General features: G+C 39.4%; 2 protein-coding genes across 2 annotated transcripts; one reads left to right on the top strand and one right to left on the bottom strand.

Annotated features, from left to right (window-relative positions):
* Positions 1-1730: 1730 nt before the first annotated feature.
* ppef2a (protein phosphatase with EF-hand domain 2a) lies at positions 1731-11140 on the bottom strand (the record flags this gene model as incomplete). The annotated part of the gene is made up of 16 exons (XM_079221760.1): positions 1731-1984; positions 2449-2536; positions 2704-2870; positions 3835-3941; positions 4559-4701; positions 4780-4965; positions 6498-6827; positions 6926-7075; positions 8017-8053; positions 8142-8308; positions 8830-8876; positions 9230-9344; positions 9991-10166; positions 10259-10313; positions 10414-10541; positions 11089-11140. The coding sequence occupies 16 exons, from the start codon at positions 11138-11140 to the stop codon at positions 1731-1733; spliced, it is 2202 nt and encodes a 733-aa protein (XP_079077886.1).
* Positions 11141-15301: 4161 nt separating this feature from the next.
* LOC306739678 (flavin reductase (NADPH)-like) lies at positions 15302-18694 on the top strand (the record flags this gene model as incomplete). Its single annotated transcript, XM_079221720.1, has 4 exons — positions 15302-15436; positions 16293-16494; positions 17184-17348; positions 17574-18694. 4 exons carry the CDS (start codon positions 15302-15304, stop codon positions 17729-17731), a joined length of 660 nt encoding a protein of 219 aa, XP_079077846.1. The 3' UTR covers positions 17732-18694.
* Positions 18695-19147: the final 453 nt, after the last annotated feature.

Below are 19147 nucleotides of genomic sequence, written 5' to 3'. Positions count from 1 at the left end.
CCAGGTTGAATATGATGCCACAGCTAGCCTGGCTCTGTCCACTACGATCTCTGAAATTAGTTTTAGTACGGATTGAACATAATAAAACAAAATGTCAATTAGCGAGCTTTAGAGGTGCCAGTTGTGTGATTGTGTTTCCTTCAGACAGAGCCTGTTTCCAGACTTTATGCTAAGCTAACCGTGTCCCCCTGGCTCGAGCGTCATATTGAACAGACGGCAAGAAAACGAAGAATCATTTTTTACAAAATATCAAAGTATCCCCATCTTGTCTTGAAATTAACAATTTGGAGGTAAACAAACATCCTAAAAGTCAAATAAGTAAAAGCATGAGTTCTCAGTTCTGGACAAGGAGAGGGTCAAATCCCACGTGAGACGAGGAGGGACCGCAGTGAATCGTTGGCAGTTGGCACTGATACAAAACATCATCAGTGCAGACTTAACTTCTTCTCTAGAAGTTAAAATGCTTCTACTGCAAAGGCACCAGCAACATTGAAGTTGTATTTAATGAGTGCAAATGAAGAGCTGCACGATTACTGCCTGTTTTATCATATAATGTAATTCATGCTTAGTTTCTGGTATCTAGTCTTCAAGTGGAGTGCACATCACATGTAGATGCAAGGCTGCTGAATGATTAGCATGAAGGAAAAGTGCAACACCTGCACACTGAATACTTAGTTGATTAATCAATTAGTGAATCCACAGAAATCCACCTGTTTCCACCCCCTCCGTTTTATAACATTATACACTGAATATGGTTGCTTTTTGGATTGTTGGTTTAACAAAACAAGTCATTTGAAGAGGCATCTGAGATATTCGCAAATTTTCAACGTTTTACGGACAATTATATAGAAAATGTATTTCCACCTATTTTGTTATTAGTTAATTCATGAGTTAATTATAGATCAATTGTTTGAGTCATTTTTTTAAAGTAAAACATCCAAACACTCTTGTTTAAGTGTGTCAACATGTGAACGTTTGCTCTTTTTTAAATTGTCTTTACATTGTAGTAAAGTGATCATTTTTAGGTTTTGGTTTTCTGGTTGGACAAAGCAATTAGACATTTCATGACATCACCTTTGGATCTCAGATATGACACTGGGCATTTTTCTGATGTTATACTGGCCAAACGATACATTTATTAATTTAGAAAATAATTGGCAGATGAATTGATTATGCAAATAATCAACTTCAGCAATTAACAACAAGCTACTGTTGCAATATGAATATGTATTCTCTCTCTCGCTCTCTCTCCCTCTCTCTCTCTCTCTCTCTCTCTCTCTCTCTCTCTCTCTCTATCTCTCTGAACCTATTGATATATGAGTTTTGATGTCATACAAATCGATGGATCAATACTACTACTACTCATAATAATAATAATGTGAATAATAATAATGTAGCCTAAATATGATGCTTTCTTGCTTCTGCTTTTGTGGATTTTGCCTTTGCAACAGTTTTAACAACTCTAACTTCATAAAAGAAACTAAATGAAGTTGTGTCCACCCCCCCACACACACTTTCTCATTGGTTAAACAACATGTGAAATGAACATTTGCTGTCAAATACCCTGAACTCTATCCCCTCTCTAATCCCATGTGATCTACACGGCTGTTGCAGCAGCGTCCTACGTCTCAAAGTGCGTCATTGAAGCAGCTTGCGTTGGCTTCATCTCCTCCCTCCCCTCCGATGGAATCCGAGCCGAGGTCATTCTCTGTTTGTCAGTCTCTCTCTGCTCAAATGTTGGGGTCTCCCTCCAGCTTGGTGAGGTCCGTGGCCGTCCCCATGAACATGCTGCGTCCTCGCTCCAGCCGGCTCTTCTTGTCCGTGAGTCGGAAGGCCTCCATGAACTCGTCGATGTCGATGCTGCCGTCCTGGTTACGGTCGATGGTGACGACCAGGTCGGAGATGGTGTCGTCGGTGATTTCCATCTTTAGGTAGACGCTTAGCAGCTTCCAGGTCTGCCGGAAGTCCTGGATGGTGATGAAGCCTGGGAGGAGGAGGAAAAGAAGAAAAGAAGAGATTAGACATTTTAGAAACAGGCTGATACTGAGAAAGGAAACAGTGTGTGATTAGATGTGGGGGATGGGGTGGCCAGTAGATCAGTGGGTTAATCCTTGTTTTAACTGGGATGGCCGTAACCTTATGTAGCCTTTGGGCATGCTACAGATTAACAGAGGCTGAACTCTGTAAACGTCTCCATCTGGACACGACAAACACTTCACAGAGCCCTGACACACTTTACGCCTCCACTGAAGCCGCTTGTATCTCATTGGATTGTCTCTGTGAGTCAATACACTAATTCCGACACATTCTTTCCCCTGTATAAACCACACGAGTGATAGTTTTAGGTGGAGAACAACACAATATGCTGAAGTCAGGAGTGTGTATATATGTCTACAGTATACATGAAAATACATGAAACCAGTTTCAGTGATTCATTAATTGTTTTACCTGAGTTGTCGGTGTCTACGATTCTGAAGATGGTCTCCAAGGTGGAGCGGTGACGATACAGAGTCTCAAGCAGACTCTGGTCAATGTGCTGCAAGAAAACAGAGTTCTTTATTTTGAATTCAAACTGTATTTGAGTGTTTTTTGATTAATTTAGTGTGTCTGATTCAGCAAAACATATGGGCTGCATATCCAATATCCTTAAATCAGACACTATAATTTCTGAGACCACCTTGTGTCTGCAGCTGCGTAACTCACATCCGCGCTGGGTCCTTTGATGGCGAGCTCATTGAACCACTCGTGGTAGTCGATCATGCCGCCATTGGTCTTGCAGGGCACCAGCTGATAGCGCAGCATCCTCCAGGGAAGACCGAGGTGCATCACGCTCTCCACTGCAGAGGCCCAGTCGTTCAGACACACGAGACCTGATGGAGGTGGACATGATACCCGTCATGACATGATAAAAAAAAATTTCAACTGTAACCAAATTAAAGGGATTCTTATAAAAATGTTATGTGTTCATTATGTGTTATATTCATTTTAAAACAATGCCGGATATCATTCGCAGATTTTAGAAATTTCAAATGTTGATATCAGAATCAAGCTCAAACAACAGATCGTTATTAATTCTTAATAAATCAACCTTCACTCTGTGAGAAGATGAACCTATTTGGTTCTTTATCTTTTCCGTGCTCAAAAATACACTGAATACAAAAAAAGAAAGCATTTTTACTTCAAGACTTTCATTACAGAAATTACAAAGGCAAGCAACTCCATCAACCGTTGGAGACGCAGTTGAAAACTATTTTGTAAGGAAATGTAAAAGGAAATGTAAAGCATGTAAGTGACCCTTGAGTTTTCAAGGCAAGTAAACCTGTTGTAAAATAACTATTACATTACGCTGACGCTTTTAGCCAAAGCGACTTACATTTTTGCTCTATACACTGTAGACACAGCAACGGGGAGCAATTAGGGGTTAAGTGTCTTGCTCAAGGACACAACAACAAGGACTAGCGGAGCCGGGGCTCAAACCACCAGCCCTCTGATTGAAAGACGGGCATGCTAACCACTGAGCCACAGTCGCCCCATACTAAATGTGAGCTGAATTACATGAAATGTCATACTTTAATATTCACTTAAGTACGTATTTGAGAAACAAGGGTGTTGAATGAAAGTAAAACCCTGAACAACAACAGTTTCTGTGAAACTGTCCAACGTTCCCGGATGGACTTTTGGTCTTCCCACGTTTCTTTTTATCTGAATAGGGATTACAAGTTGGGAGCTCACATTTCTCCCTTCCTTTGAAAACTACGGGGCGAAGTACACACTTGATCTGTAACAGAATAAGGCAACACCCGATCCGCTGAGGACTGAACTGGTTCTACACACCTGTGTTGTTGCTGTCGAACGTTTTGAAGGCACAGATGAGGTCAGATTTGTGCGCAAACACCTGCTCCCGCAGGACTTTGAGGGCTGAGCGCTCGGTTCGCCCGACACTGTAGACAAGATAACAACACATATAGCAGGTGATGAACAGGATTATGTTATTTTAAACAATCTAAAAGAAGCTTTGCTATGAGACAGTGTCTGGGAATTAATTATTTCATTCAGTCTGTACGTTAATCAATGAAGCCACACCCGGCTTATCACAAAGACTGGCTCTGTTCAAAGGTAAACAACGCAGGTAAACAAACAAGATATAAAGTGTTTAATCAGGAGATTGAATGCTGCTTGGAGGTTAATTGTCTTAACTTTGTACAGAGACAGGGTATCTGTTTATAGCTAAGCTAAGCCGCTAGTTGTAGCTTCATACTTAATGGGAAACATTAAATAAAAAAAAGTAAATAAGCATATTTACAAAGATTTTCTAAAACGTGCGCAATTTTTTTTTTTTTTTTTTTTTTATATAATTGTACATTGCAAATATGTAGCATATTTAATCGTTTGCTGAACATAAATATTGGAGATGTTGTCCTCAGCTCCGGGAAAATATAAAAGGCATTCTTTCACGTTTTCCTGACATTAATTGATCAATCGCGAAAGATGAACTAGTTGCAACCCCAGTGGAATGAGTCATACTGTGAATGAACATTCTCTGCTAGTTGTTCTGTACCTTTGTCTCACGGTGAGCTCTCTGATCATGCTGCTGGCCTGGTATTGAACTAAATAAGGCACAAGGTCTGGACCCAACTTCACATAGGCCCCCCTGTTGCTTCCCACGTCGTAGTAATTGGAGGCGGAGAACAGAGTGAGGACCTAGGTGAGATGAACGAAAGCTTGAGTGTTTTAGTGAAGTCATCAGAGCGTCTGTGGGCCGCCGGTGTCTGAGCTCACCTTACGGTTGTGGCAGAACTCGTAACCTTCCTGTTTACACTCGTGGGAGCGGATGATGAGTTGCATGTTGTGTCTGTTCAGGAAGTCCTCGGTGACGTCGGGGCCCCAGTAGCAGCCTCCGCCTCGCACCTCGTTGGGCACGCAGCCGTCCTGGTTCATTGGGTCACTCCACAGCAGGTCCAGGATCTGTAGAAGTACGGGAAAGACGGGAGGGATGGATTTACACCTTTAAACCTTTTGATTTTTGAGCGCACAAAATTAAAATGAACATGATTGAATTCATCTTTTGAAAAACAATGATTGAAGCCCTTAAAAGTACTAAACAAATGGAAATAGGAACATCTACAATGGCAAACTCTGTCTGCTGAGGAAGATCATGTGATGTCATGTGTATATATATATATATATATACACATATATATATATATATATATATATATATATATATATATATATATATATATATATATGTTATATAATATATGTACTTTACAATTCAGATATTTCCCATTCAGAGTTCTTTGGACCTGAACAAGCACAAAGTAAGTACCAGAGTAAAATGGGACCATGGATTTCTACAGCCTACTTAAAATGGTGACAGTAGTGGGATTAATGGCGCGGCGGATTACAGCACGTTAAAGCCCACGCTGGCAACAATACACAGCAGGTGAGTGGTGATCGCTGACGGAGTTCATCAGACTCAGAACTAGAGCAGAGCGGAGACACAAAGGCCGCGACTTCTGATCAAAAAAGAATCTCTGCTGGACAAAGTCACCAAATAAATATCTCACATGGGCTGTACTTTTGTATTTTTATAGTAGAAGTGTTGAGTGTATGAAATGGCCAATAGGAGTAATCGTATCTAATGTAGTAGACCTTGGAAACAGTCATGGTTTTCCTTTGTGGAGGACATGGAGAATTCACCCGCAGAACACTGACTCAAAGTAATCTTATCTAATTTACTTGCAGAAGATAGAATCAACAATTGCCTTTAAAATACCAATGACATTTGACAATGCCCCAATGTAATGCATTATTTGTATTATTATGTATCTTTGTTGATATTTTGTGTGGCCGTGCTTTGTTTTAATGGCCTAATTTATCTAATGTTACCGCCTTTTAAACCCTTTTAGATCACATCCTCAGTCATACTGGATGCAACTATTTAACAATATATACAAAAACGATTTTAAACAACTATCTTTACTTAAAAAAACAAAATATGAAGTGTGTTTACAAAATATAATATAAGCCAATTGTAACCAATAATATGACATCCATTATATTAATGCATCTGTGAAAGTGTGGAGCCACAGTCATCTGTAGCTCTGTATCACGCTATATTCGATCTTTTTAGCGGCCCAATCATATGCAAAGGATTTGATTTAAATCTCTCTTATAACTGCACAGCACTCAAATATCCTCTTTCTCCGGGCAATGTGTCCCAGCAAAGAATCTAAAGACGCTCTAACTCACATTTCATGGGGACTTTAAAGCACCTTTTTTCAAATAAAATGTATCATGTGCACTATTGAAGTTAAATAGATGAATACAAAAAAGGATAAATGCAAAAAGGAGCACTCATGTGGAACTTTACAAAGCTAAGAAAAAAATCCAATTTAAAACAAAGACAATGTGGATCAGTTGGGTTTTTAGGAAACAAAAGAAAAGAATAGATGTAGGTGAGCAATCAGCTCTCCTCCCGACCCACTCATCACCTGTTTCCACTCGTCAATCCCACTTTGGCTGCTGATGGACTCGGAGGACACGGACGTAGCCGCCTCGTTCTCTAGTGCGCCGGTTGCCGGGTTGGAAATGGACGGTTTCCTTCTGCAGATCTCCACCTCGTCCACTTTGATCCGGTCGGAGAAGTCTTGCAGCGAGCGGTTCTGGAAGCTGTCGCGAGGCACGGTTTTGAGAAACGTGAAGGATTTCCGACGCAGGAACATCTTGTTGGGGGACCAGATGTCCTCGTCCATGTCCAAGTCAATGGACAGACTGGCGGAGCTCTGGTGTCTCTTCTTTGGAGGCCTCAGCGCTGAAACATACTGTTAAAAACAAACAGAGAAGAGCAGAGATGTCAGGGACTTTCTAAATAATTTATACCACAAACTGACTATGAACATGTCTGCGTTGGACAGCTCACGTGGTGTCTGTTCACTCTGGCGAGCACGGCGAGGTCCGTGGTGTCGGAGATCCCGCCATGGAGTACCAGCACCTTCTGGTCGATCACCGTTGCTAACGGCAACCAGCTGAAAATCTTCTGCAGCAGCTTCAGGATCCGTTTGCCGTGCATCTGAGGACCAAAATTACTTCCTTCATCCTCCTCTTCCTCTCTCAACCTCAGTGTTATGGAAGTATGTTGTCATGTTGATAAAGGGCAGTGAGCTACGCTGTATTTAAGTTTGTACTCTTTTTATGGGATGTATTTGTGCTGTGTTTTAAGATATATTATTTGTTGATTAATTAATATAAACCTTGTGTGGAGGGATATTTATTTATGCTGTGTAAAAGCATTAGGCATACATTATTTGGAGGTTCAACATCAGCTCCAATAATAACTCAATAACAAACTGTGTAGCCAGATACAGACACTCGGACCCTATAAAATCATATATTCAATATGATTCTGATTATAATAATATCAGACTTTAAATCTAGAGACTTGGCCTCAAAATTGTAAGTTTTACTATTTTACACCAGATTGAACCATTTGGAAACATTGTCCAGGATTTTCTATGTGTTGTATTTCATTAGTTTTGTCAATTATTTTATGATCAAGTCTTGGTGTGTAGTTGTCTTTATTTGACTGGTCGACTTTGGTTGACATTGGTTGTTGCTGCTTGTGACTCAAGTATAAAGTAGTGGTTTCAGATTGAGAGTTCCTTTACAAACCAACATTTAAAAATATTGCTGAGTAAGAATTCAAACTTCCTTCATATCTAAACAAAGGCCGGTAAATCTAAAACATCTTTGCACCACCTCGACCTCCGTGACTCATCAGAAGCCAACAGAGTCAGATGTGTGACCAGTGTAACACTGGGAGGGTATCATGGCTACATCAAGCTTTACTGGGAATTTGAAGGCACAGGTGGCTGAAACAATCTAAATATGCTGCTCCAAAGATAGAAGGGATCAGGGATCAGAGTTTAATAAGCAGGGATGAGAAGTTAACACCGGGCAGTAAACACAAATAAAAGGAATGAGTTGATGGTTGGTATGGTGATATAAACCCACCTTGTATTTAGTCAACACCTCCTTTGTGAAGCCGTACCTACGCCAGTTAGAGAAACACAAGAAAACTGTTAGAAATGTACCTTTTTTTTTTGGCTTCACTGTCCCTCTAGTTAGATTGATTCTACCTCAGGTTGATTATATGGTCCTCGTGGTTTCCTCTGTTGAGGTAGACTTCACTCGGATAGACGAGCAGGAATGAAAACAGGATGATGAGGATCTCAATGGAGTCTTTGCCTCGGTCTACGAAGTCTCCATTAAACAAGTAGGGATTCTCCAAGGACGGCATGTCATTCTGTAATGTAAACAAGTAAAGCTGTGTGAAAAGATCATTCTCAAGCTGAATTTAAACAAATAAGAGGTACCAGCACAGAGAATGAAAGCACAGATCCGGCTTCACCCACAAACTAATTGGTAGAAAAAGTAGAAAAATGCAGCATGTTGCAGCTAAGCATCTTCGATTTAACCAAAAACTAAAGTTTAGGAAGGAAAAAATAGGTTGATTCATTGATGAGTAGATTAACATTAACAGGTTAATTGTTCAAATTGTTTAAGCATTAATTAATTACCTGATTTGAGCTTCTCAAATGTAAGAAATTGCTTTTTATTTTATTTTAGTTGCAGGAGTACTATTTTAATTCATGGCCCTAAAGTAATTTGATTAAAATAATAAAAGCAGAGCATTTCAACAATTCCATAAAAAATGTCTGTCTGTTGAAGCATCTTTAACATTATTTAAATGTTTATCCATAAGCTTGAAAAGAAAAAAACACATAAGTTCAGTTATTTTAGCATTTTAGAAGATGAAGTCTAGACCTTGTAGAAGATCAGCAGCAGGTCCTCCAGTTGTCCGTGCAAATCACCTGTAAGGAAGAGGAAATGTGAAAAAACATTGAAACAAATGTCTACATTCTGTCAGAAAGTAGAATATTGCTCTAAAAATATTTTTTTGTTTAGATTATAAAATATCTGATATTTTGTAAATGTTTTAAAAAAAAGTGGTTTATAAATGAAAGATAACCAACACTCACATCTACCAAAGCACACTTTGACATATACGTGTGTTATCCAACACACAGTCTAAAGATTCAGTTTACAATAACAGGGTTTTTTATTTAGTGAGCAAATATTCACAATTTAGATGATGAAACCAGACAACTTCTGGCATTTTGCTAAAATGATAAAATTCATTGAATCAACAAATTATTTTGCTCACCACAAATAGTGATTTCTTTGCTCTGGCAGGTGGAAATGCGGTTGATATTTGGCAACATCCGGAGCTGTTTCCACGTCTCAAGCAGCAGCTGGAGGACGTAGCGCGAGTGCAGCTGCTGCTGGGAGAGGAACTTATCAGCAAGATGCTTTCAGACACATGAGCAGGTCGTCATCCCATAACTGCTGTGATTGTGTGTGCATACATGCTTGTTGCATAGTTTACACGTACCTTGACTGAAAACAACAATAACTAATGATGCTTTTCATTTAAAGATTGTTTTTCAAAAGACTCAAAGACAAAATACATAAGGAAGAAAGAAAATGTTGGACATTTGAAAAAGATAAATTGCCATTCAGCAGTATTGGATTAATTACAATGTTTTGGGGTAATCCTACTAAACACCAAAAACCCTTTTGAGGAGACAACTGAGACTCCTTAAGCTCATGATCAGGTCTGTTTCATGCTCCATACAATATACAGTACATATTAAGGTATATGATATGTGTTGTGGACCTGAGCCCTCCTTCATCCACCATGCAAATATCAACTGACTGTGTGGGGAAAATAAAAAGATCATCTATGGTCTTAATCATTTTTCCTTTTTTTCAATAAATATCTGCTTTTGTCAGATGTAAGAAATATATCAGAATTTAAAACGCTGGTCATGTTTATTTCTGTCTGTCGAGTGAACAACAGAAAGGAGCATCTATCTTGTGCAGTGATACTACACCAGAGGCGGGGCTGTACGGCTGTGGACCTACTTTCTTGTTCCTGAAGGCCTCCACCAGCCCGACCGCCTGCTCCACCGTCAGAGGGAAGGTGAGGTGAGGTCCCGAGTAGATCTCTGGCACCTCGATGTTCTTGTAGCAGAAGTACCTCTCCCACTCTGCGTCGCGACAGACATCGTTCTCTCTGAAGATGTGCGAGATCAAATTCCCTGCAAAGAAAAGGTCAAGACGACGGCTCAGACCTGCAAATTCAGGAAGTTCTTGAGCGAGACAGTTTGTTGGTTGAAAGGTCAAATCTTACGTTCATTGCTTGCGGGTGTGAAATTGTCCATGAGGTAGCCGAGGAAGTTATAAAGCTGCACAGGGAAGAGGCGTAAAAGTTGAAGCTATTTGTATTATTACTTTACAGCAAACATGCAGAACCCTAACTGGATCGGCCTCTCGGTGCTTTCTCACCTTTATCTGAGCCTGTTCTCCAGAGTATTCGATGGACTGGAAGATGTGCCAGGTGTATCTCCGTCTCATCTCTGTGCGGGCGACGTACTGACGGTACCATCGCTGAATCAGGATGGCAGACCTTATAGCTGGAACAAAGACAACAGCCGATCAGACAATGCTGCAGAGATGCAGATTAGATCAGATTACCGAATTCTTCACAGTAAACACACAGAAGTGGAAATATAACTTCATAACTTTCAGTGGAATCTTTGTGCAATGAGACAATCACATAATATCATTTCTCAAAATGTTGTTTTCTACACTCTTCTTGACATATATTTTTGTGTTTCAAGTAAATGTATGTAGTTTTACAGTCCGTTTTTGTCAACGTCGGAGACATTGCAAGATGTTTCTCTTTCACAAATATGGCAGATTTTATCTTCGGTTCGTTTTAAGGTCTACTTGAGCAAAATATCTACAACAGTCTTTACTGCTTGAGTTGGACACACATTCAACATCTGGAAAACCCGAAAGACACAACACACAAAGTAAGACGGGTGTGGCTTACATGTGACGGCTGCATGCAGCAGAGCAGAAAGGCGAAAAGAAATAAAGATGCATTAATACGACACAAACATCTGAGAAGGGTTTCTGAACAGGTGTATCAGTCCATGTTTGAAGGATCATGGTTACCTTTACTGGAGCTTTTGTGGAACTGGTCGGACTTTGAGACGCCACATCCCATGACTGTTCCTGTTCAGGGCACCAAACAATCACCACATCATGTTCACTGTATTATTTAAGTACAACACAATGAATCCATTACTGCTCTCTAAACGTGATACATGACTTTTTGGCGTCACAAATGTGATTATACGTATACATTTTCAGACTCCCCACACACATCCTAAAATAACTCTGATGCAGTCTTGGCCTCTGAGAAACCCATTCATTCACGGAGCGGAAAGTTGAGCGTGTCTTGTCAGCTGAAGCTGGAGAACGATTTGACCTTTTAATCTCATTATCTGCGGGTTCACTTCTCATCTCTGTGATTGGCCTCAATCCTGCAGCACAGGACTGCTTCTATCGGAAATTCTAAGAAAGCTTAAACTAAGCAATCTATGAAACTGAGAAGGCAGGAAAGATCTTATTCATTTAAGTTGTTTTTAATAAAATGGAGAAATAAAAAAATCTGTTTCAGGTAAACAAATGGAGCCGAAATTATTGTTTACAATATACAAAACCCAATAAAAGATTGATCGTTTAAATCTGAACATGATATATTGCATTGAATTGTGTTTGAATGTAGGTTTTGACCTACTTAAAGGAACAGATGGGTGCTCTCGTCACATTTAAAGATATTTAGCAGCATGTCAAAGACAAGGCAAACCTTTTAGTGTACAAAAATATATCACGATGGAAGTAAATCTGGAGCATGTTTCTGATTTTATTTAACCTAATAAAGGTTAGAAAACTGAGTCTAATAGGATGTTCTGTCTTTATCTGCTCGTGTTGGGTTTAGTGAATGTATCTAAGTGCAGTAGAAATCTATGAGACCATGAGGTCACAACATTTTACTTACGTGGTCGTCCTCTAGCCAGTCACCAGCTGCCTCGTTGTTTGGCTCTCAGCTTCAATGAGTATTTAAACAGCCATTTGTTCTGTTTCATCCTCCACCGGTCCACCAGGATCAGGCCAAGAACTGCAGGATGTCAGTCGCACTGGTCATCGTACATGTAGGTGCAAGAATGACAGCAGCACCCAGTAAGTCACCACAGAGGCCCCATGTGTGAAACTCCCCCGGCATGTGCTGAAGCTGGTTTAGTCTCTTGTCCCTCAGTGCATAGTCAAAGCACTGAGCCACAAGTGGATTACTTGAGCTAATGACTTGATGCGACTCTGCAGGTTTTTTATAGGAACATGGCAAAGTGCAAAGAGAAACCTAAGTGACAGGAGAGAGCCCTGCGTCTGTTTTTTGATTACAGGAATTTGTGAGCGTGTGTGTGTGGTCAGGTGTGTTTGTGTTGACATGTTACCTAATGACGAAGCGAATGAGGACACCTCCATGTTTCATTTGCAGCAGTGAGTGTTGAAATGGCCTGATTTTAGAGGTCTGTTCATGGCAGGCTGGAAGAAAAGCACAACCCATCTCCCAAAACAAGTTACACTGCTCTATATTATTTATGTCAGTATTAACTTGAACTTATTTGTGAGGGTCTTTTTGTCCTTTCTGTCGTCAGTTATTTATTGTACTGTTTATTTTTACCCCTCTAATGTTTTACCCAATAACAAACAAATACAAAACTCCATTTTACTTTTGCTTAGAGCCTCATGTACACACGTGCATATCTGAAACACACAGGTATAAGCAGAGCCTTATAAAGAGAGATTCACGTCAACAGAAGTTCAAAATGCTTGATGGTCAATGGACTCACACAGACTTCTGATAATTCCAGGAAGTACTTAGCAGGCTATTTGATTTTTGCTAATGAGTTGTCAATACATGAATTGATTTACAAAACTCATATAGAGCAAGAGATATGTATTTAGTTTTACACTTTACACTTTACAGTACTTTACCAGTTGAAAGTTCTGTCTTCATGTCTTAATTCAGTCTGAAAAGAGACAAAAAACAAAAACAGATTTTAACAAGCAAACGTTTCCATATCAGATGCCGTCAACCAGCAAATTTGGGCTATTTCTAATTGATTTACGAAACAATTGACACTAATTAGCAGTTTTCCGACAGCATACATGTTGCAATAAACAAAAGCAAAGATACCCTAACCGTCTCTGACATTTAGCATTCATTGTCTGGATGCTAATTTCACGTTAAAATATAGTTGGGATACTATTTTTCAGTTCAGCTTCAACATTTACTTGAAATGATCATATAATCTCATCCTGAGTGTCATCAAAACAATTTCAATCCGTTTTAAATACAACTTCTGAAAACCTTTTCTTCACAAACACCCCGGAACTCCGACGTAACACGGCGGGTCTTGAACGCCTCCCTCGCTCGACGTGAACGCAACGTGTGACGTGTGGCGGAGGTGAGCTGGTTAACTTGCGGTTTGTTTAGTTAGTCAGCTCGCAACTCTCAACGACAACGAGCTGTCTTCTCGTTTATGGAGAAGCATTAACGTCCAACTGTCATATTGTTGAGGACTGGAAAACACGTATGTTGCTCACCTGGTTGGATAACGTCAATATGTATTTGAGTCGCTCGAGAACACAGATTCACCCAGGTTATATTGCAGTTTACATGCAGTTTGCAGGTGTATTAGGTTAATAGCCCACTTAAAACTAATCATGATTTTATGAAGGTTACAATGTTATAAATCTGAGGTTTTTTTTGTATATGTGAGGAAAACAATCCTTCCGGAGTTTCTCAGCTGATCATGACTCAAATGTGTGGTCTATTGCAGATATTGCTATAAAAACTGTATAAATCACATCTTAATTTACTCATAACCATTAACATATAGACTGATATTTACACATCTGAACACACAACTCACGTTATACTCTTTTATTATAACACCAAAAGTATTCAAATAGCCCTAGTGGTTGCAGTGATATACCTTTTTTAGTTTGGTTATGCATAGGTGGGTTTCCTAAAGGTTAAACAAGTAATCAAAGATGTTTACATTGTGAAAAAAAAAAAAAAAAAAATATATATATATATATATATATATATATATATATATATATATATATATATATATATGTTTTGTAAGACTCGTGTTCCAGCGTGTCATTGCTACTGTAGATCAACATTGAAAGCAGCATTATATTCGAAGAGTTATGTTATTTCCAATACTTACTAATTAATTTGCCATGCTGGTGGTCTGACCAGGGCCACCTTACGTCAATGGGTCTATCCGTCTTTAAATGAGGTTTTGTGGAGGGTCATTGCGTTATGAATGTATGCTTTCATAATCTACTGCAGCATTGGGAGAAATGATGAGAAAGGGGTTGAAACCTTTTTCTCAAAGGGATTTTGAAGACAAAATATTCCCCTAAATTGTTTACTTTTTATAACAGTATCACCGTTTTCTTTTTATTTCATGCTACTTGACTGCCACTGTGTCGACGTCACCTGCAGCCTGATGTCATCATTCCAATGAACCGCCGCTGAGAATATTACAAAAGATCCATTACATTACATATTGCAGTCTATATTATGTATAAATCATTTAAATCAAGTCAGAGCAACGCAACAAGGCAATGCAAAGTGATTTAAATAAGACATACAAATGTATAGAAAGTAACACAAGGCACATAAAGAAAAGGATTGCACAGCTGCTGTAGCAGTGCAACATCTGGCTCCATGTTGACCAGTGTTAGCTTGAACATAGCAGCTACTGTATAAACTAGATTCAGTCAGCTGTATCTGGTTAATATCTTCAAAGAGCATCTGACCCACAATGTCGTCATCCTCAACGGCTGCAGAAATTGACAAAGATACCCAGTGTTTGTTCTTCTTGCCTCATCAAACGGACATTTTCAATTGAGCCACATATGGAAACACATTTTCAACATTTGTTGAAATCTCATGTAGATCGGATAGAATTTGTCATTGTATTAAATAAAAAATAAAATAATAATTGTACATGATGTAACCTCTTTAGATACACATTTTTATTTAATCAGTGACTAATATAGGAAGTAATTTTAAGCACAAAGTACATCAGATGACAAACCTTATTACCTCAGATAGAGCTTCTTTATTGCACCGTAATAATCGTTTTTATACACTTGGGAACTGTGAAACTGGGAGGGAACTTGGCTGCAGTTAGTTTTAGGGATCAGAGCATTCTACACGTTGTCCATTGATAAGCTTCAGCCCCGACTGAGATCTGTTTGTGTGTGTGTGTGTGTGTGTGTGTATCAGAGGCTGAGGATGAAGATCACTGTGCTGGGAGCCACTGGGCAGACTGGACAGTATCTGGTCAACCAGGCACTGCAGCAGGGTCACACTGTCACCGCCATCGTCAGGAACCCGGGAAAAATTGCCGTGCATCATGATAATCTCAAGGTAATTTGACACTCACTTTAAGTCAGCATCAGTCTTGTTATGCTGCAGTTCACTGCATATACAAAGTTCAGTCGATGTAATATCACATGATAAATGTTTAACTGTGTCCCAATGATGGTTGTAAAAGGTAAAAAAAAAGGTATGGAAAATGTTTCTGAACATAATATGTTTTTGCAGGTTTAACATCTGGGTGTGACACAGCAATACAGAGAACAGGGTGGATTAAATGCAACACTGCACAGATAAACCTGGTGTTAATCTATATTTAGCTTCTTGTCCACATATGCTATGAATGGAATATATCCAAGTATCACCTGATAAATCTAAATCATTGTTGTCTATTAAAAACACTTAAATGAGCCACATTGGGTGACTGTGTTTTGAGTCAATCCAATTTACACCATCCTGCCACTGTAAATCCTCACGACAGCTCAACCTATGTATTCATCTGCAGCTGAAAATAATCACCAACAAACACACTATTTACTTCTATCTTGAGAATACGGGATTTAAAATGGGCAAAACTAGCATCATAGAAGACATAACTTCCAATAAGTCCGCCAGCACGGAAAATGGGAAATCTGGTCAATCAAGATTGAAGTGGAAAAAGCTTGGAGGCTTTGGTTTAGTGATCTGGAGAAACTAATGGGCTCAGGGCTGAATGCAGTGGGAAAGATTTGAAAGACAAACTAACCATTCATTCGTCATGTCAACAGCTCAATTTAAATAAATCCTGCAATTTGAAATGCATCATCTGTTCAAATATAAAATGCTTGTTTGTGATCTCGAACTCAACAAAGAAGTAAAATCTCTCCTCACTATTGATTATTCATTTATCCCTGTCTGCTGCTTTCAGGTGGTGGAAGCTGATATTTTCTCAGCAGACAGCCTGAAGACTCACTTCAAAGGACAGGACGTGATCATGTCCTGCCTCGGCTTCCAGTATTCCTTCTTCTCGGGGGTGACGGGCTACAGCCTGTCCATGAGCAGCGTGATCGGCGCCATGCGAGAGGCCCGGGTCAACAAGATCATCACCATGACCTCCTGGTACACTGAGCGTAAGTGCAGCACACATGTCTGTGGGTTCTTTTGTGATTTGACGATGAAAGATTTTTTTTAAGTACAGGTACAAGTACATGTACTTAACTGACATGTAACTGACTCTTCCTGAACCATTTCTTTTTAACCTTCTTAAAATAGTTTTCCACAACTCTCAGATGTTGAGCGTGAGTACGTGGCTTTCAATCAAACATTTATAGCTACTTATCCAAGTAGTTTGTGAACGCGTGGCATTTCACTGTGGTGTATTGAAACTTTTATTACAGAATTTTACATCAACTAATTTTCTTTAAAGAGCTCTGCCTTATTTTATTGCTCAGAATATGATGAAACATCTAGAAAGAAACTAGATCCTCACAGAGCTGCGAGCAGTCTGTATAAGTCTGTTTAATGGTTGGTTTTAATTGGAAGAGCAGAACATACTTCTACTATTTTAATACATACTGCATTTGTAGCGTAAAGTGCGACAATTAAAGCCTTTTGAATTTATAACATAAAGTCTCATAGTTATGCAATAAAAGTCAGTATTTGCTCTTATGTCTGTTTACAATAGTTAATGCATCAAACACCTGAGAGCATCAATTCATAATTCAGACCAGTTTGAGTTCAAAACGAAGAATAAAAAGGTATTTACGTGGACATTTTAATGAAATGTGAGAGATTTTAAAGGTTATTTTCTTGTTGTTAGCCGCGTCAGGAGTGCAGTCCCCTTATCTCATCCGCTTCCTGTTGCTGCCGATGATCCGGAGCGTTCTCACCAACATGCATGAGATGGAGCAGGTTCTGCACAAGACCGAGGACATCAACTGGACTGTGGTCCGTCCACCGGGCCTCAAGAACATCTCGGCCACAGGTAAAAGCAGCTCTTCTGCCTCAGGATCCATTTTGACAGAGTTCAAAGCTTATGAGCATGCACTCCCATTACTTAATGCAATGTTTACCGGAATGGCAATTCTTTTTTTTTTTACACTATTCCTTGAGGTTTTCAGCGTGTATCCTCTACCTTTCACTACCTGAAGAAATGATGTTGTTGTAATGCCCTCTGACTCCCAGTGTTTCATCTTTGTGTCATCTACAGCTCAAGAGTTTCTGACCAATGAGGGATACTTTGTGGCCGACAGCAGTGGTAAGCCTGCAGGCGGCTCAGTGGGAAAAGGCGACGTGGCTCGCTTCATGCTCTCTCTACTCAACAGCAACGCCTGGGTCAAGAAGGGAGTCGCCATCTTGACCAAATGAGGAAGAAGAAGCCAATGCTGGCTTTAATCAACAGTCAGTTCACCCAAATTACAAAAAAAAATATATATATATATATTTACTGACAAATATCTGGTGGTATCTAGCCTGTGAGATTTTTGCCCCCAGCCCAATGCAACAGAGGTACATTTAAGTTTTTGTTTGGGTTTTACCGTCCACCATTTTACTGTTTTTATTCATTCTCGCAACTCTTGTCTACCTTGTTGCAGCAACAGCCGGTCGCTGTTTTCAAGGGCATAGCTCTGATAAATCTACTGTACACTACCTGACCAAAAGCAGACAGACAGAGTTGTTTAAAACGAGAATACATATTGGACTTGAATATTCATCATTAAACCAGAAATACAACTCCAAATACATGTTAATGTTGCTCTGTATCTATTCATTGTGTAAGTAAAAAAACAGTTGCAAACAAGTTCACCAAAACAACTTTATAAGGTGATATAATGTCAATGCGTGAATTATCCCAAAGAATAAATCATTTCTGGTATCAACATCGGCATACATTATGTTTCCATTACTCTGGATAATCCCACAAAACAGTTTTCACTAGAACTATTTGAAGAACCAGATAATTATACAGATTCAGCCCAACTAGCAACAACTATCTTCATGGTTAGATACCACCACAGCTAATTTGGTTGAACTGGCCCTTTAACTAAATGTCCACTTTCTGCCTTTGTAGTCTACTACTACTGGATGTAACTTTTTGTCTGTGCCTTAAACAACCAAATCTGTCTGATTAATGTCTTTTATTTACTCTTCAACATATTCTTGTTTACATGTTTGAAAACCTCAATAAGTTATTTGATCCACACGAGGGCAGTGTTACACCACCAGTCCATAGTGTGCTCTTTAATTACAGCTACTGTTGCACCATGTATTATTCACATGAGTACTTTATATCCAAATATGTACTGTATCAGTTCTGTTAAATAAATGAACAATAATGAAACTGATAAAGGGTCATTTGTGCTGCAAGTTCAACATGAGAACAGGTTTCAATTAGCACTTAATGACACATGGGAGGAAATGTTTGGTGCACGGATGAGTTATATGGTGCAAGTATGCAGCACTTTGGGCCACGCCTGCCTCATTCAAGTGGGCATGGTGTTGTCAGGAGTGCAACATGCTTAGTAGTACTTGGACAGGCCAAATGTGTCCAAATGTATTGTCTCTGTATTGTCTCCGACAGATTCTAACATCCATGATTGAATCACTTTCAAACATCGAGTATGCAGGAAACTTTGTTGCTTGGTCATGAAAGAAAAGTCACATTTTCTTTAATTGATATTTATTTTATATTGCTCGTACAGCTAATATAGAATTGGGTGAGAGGTCATGACGAGTGTGTTGATGTGCTAGATATCATTATCCTTATCATCAGCCCAACCCTAT

The sequence above is a fragment of the Taurulus bubalis genome (genome assembly GCF_910589615.1).
Source record: "Taurulus bubalis genome assembly, chromosome: 8".
Taxonomy (NCBI): domain Eukaryota; kingdom Metazoa; phylum Chordata; class Actinopteri; order Perciformes; family Cottidae; genus Taurulus; species Taurulus bubalis.
Note: the sequence above shows the minus strand (reverse complement) of the source record. Positions and strands in the feature narration are given on the sequence as shown.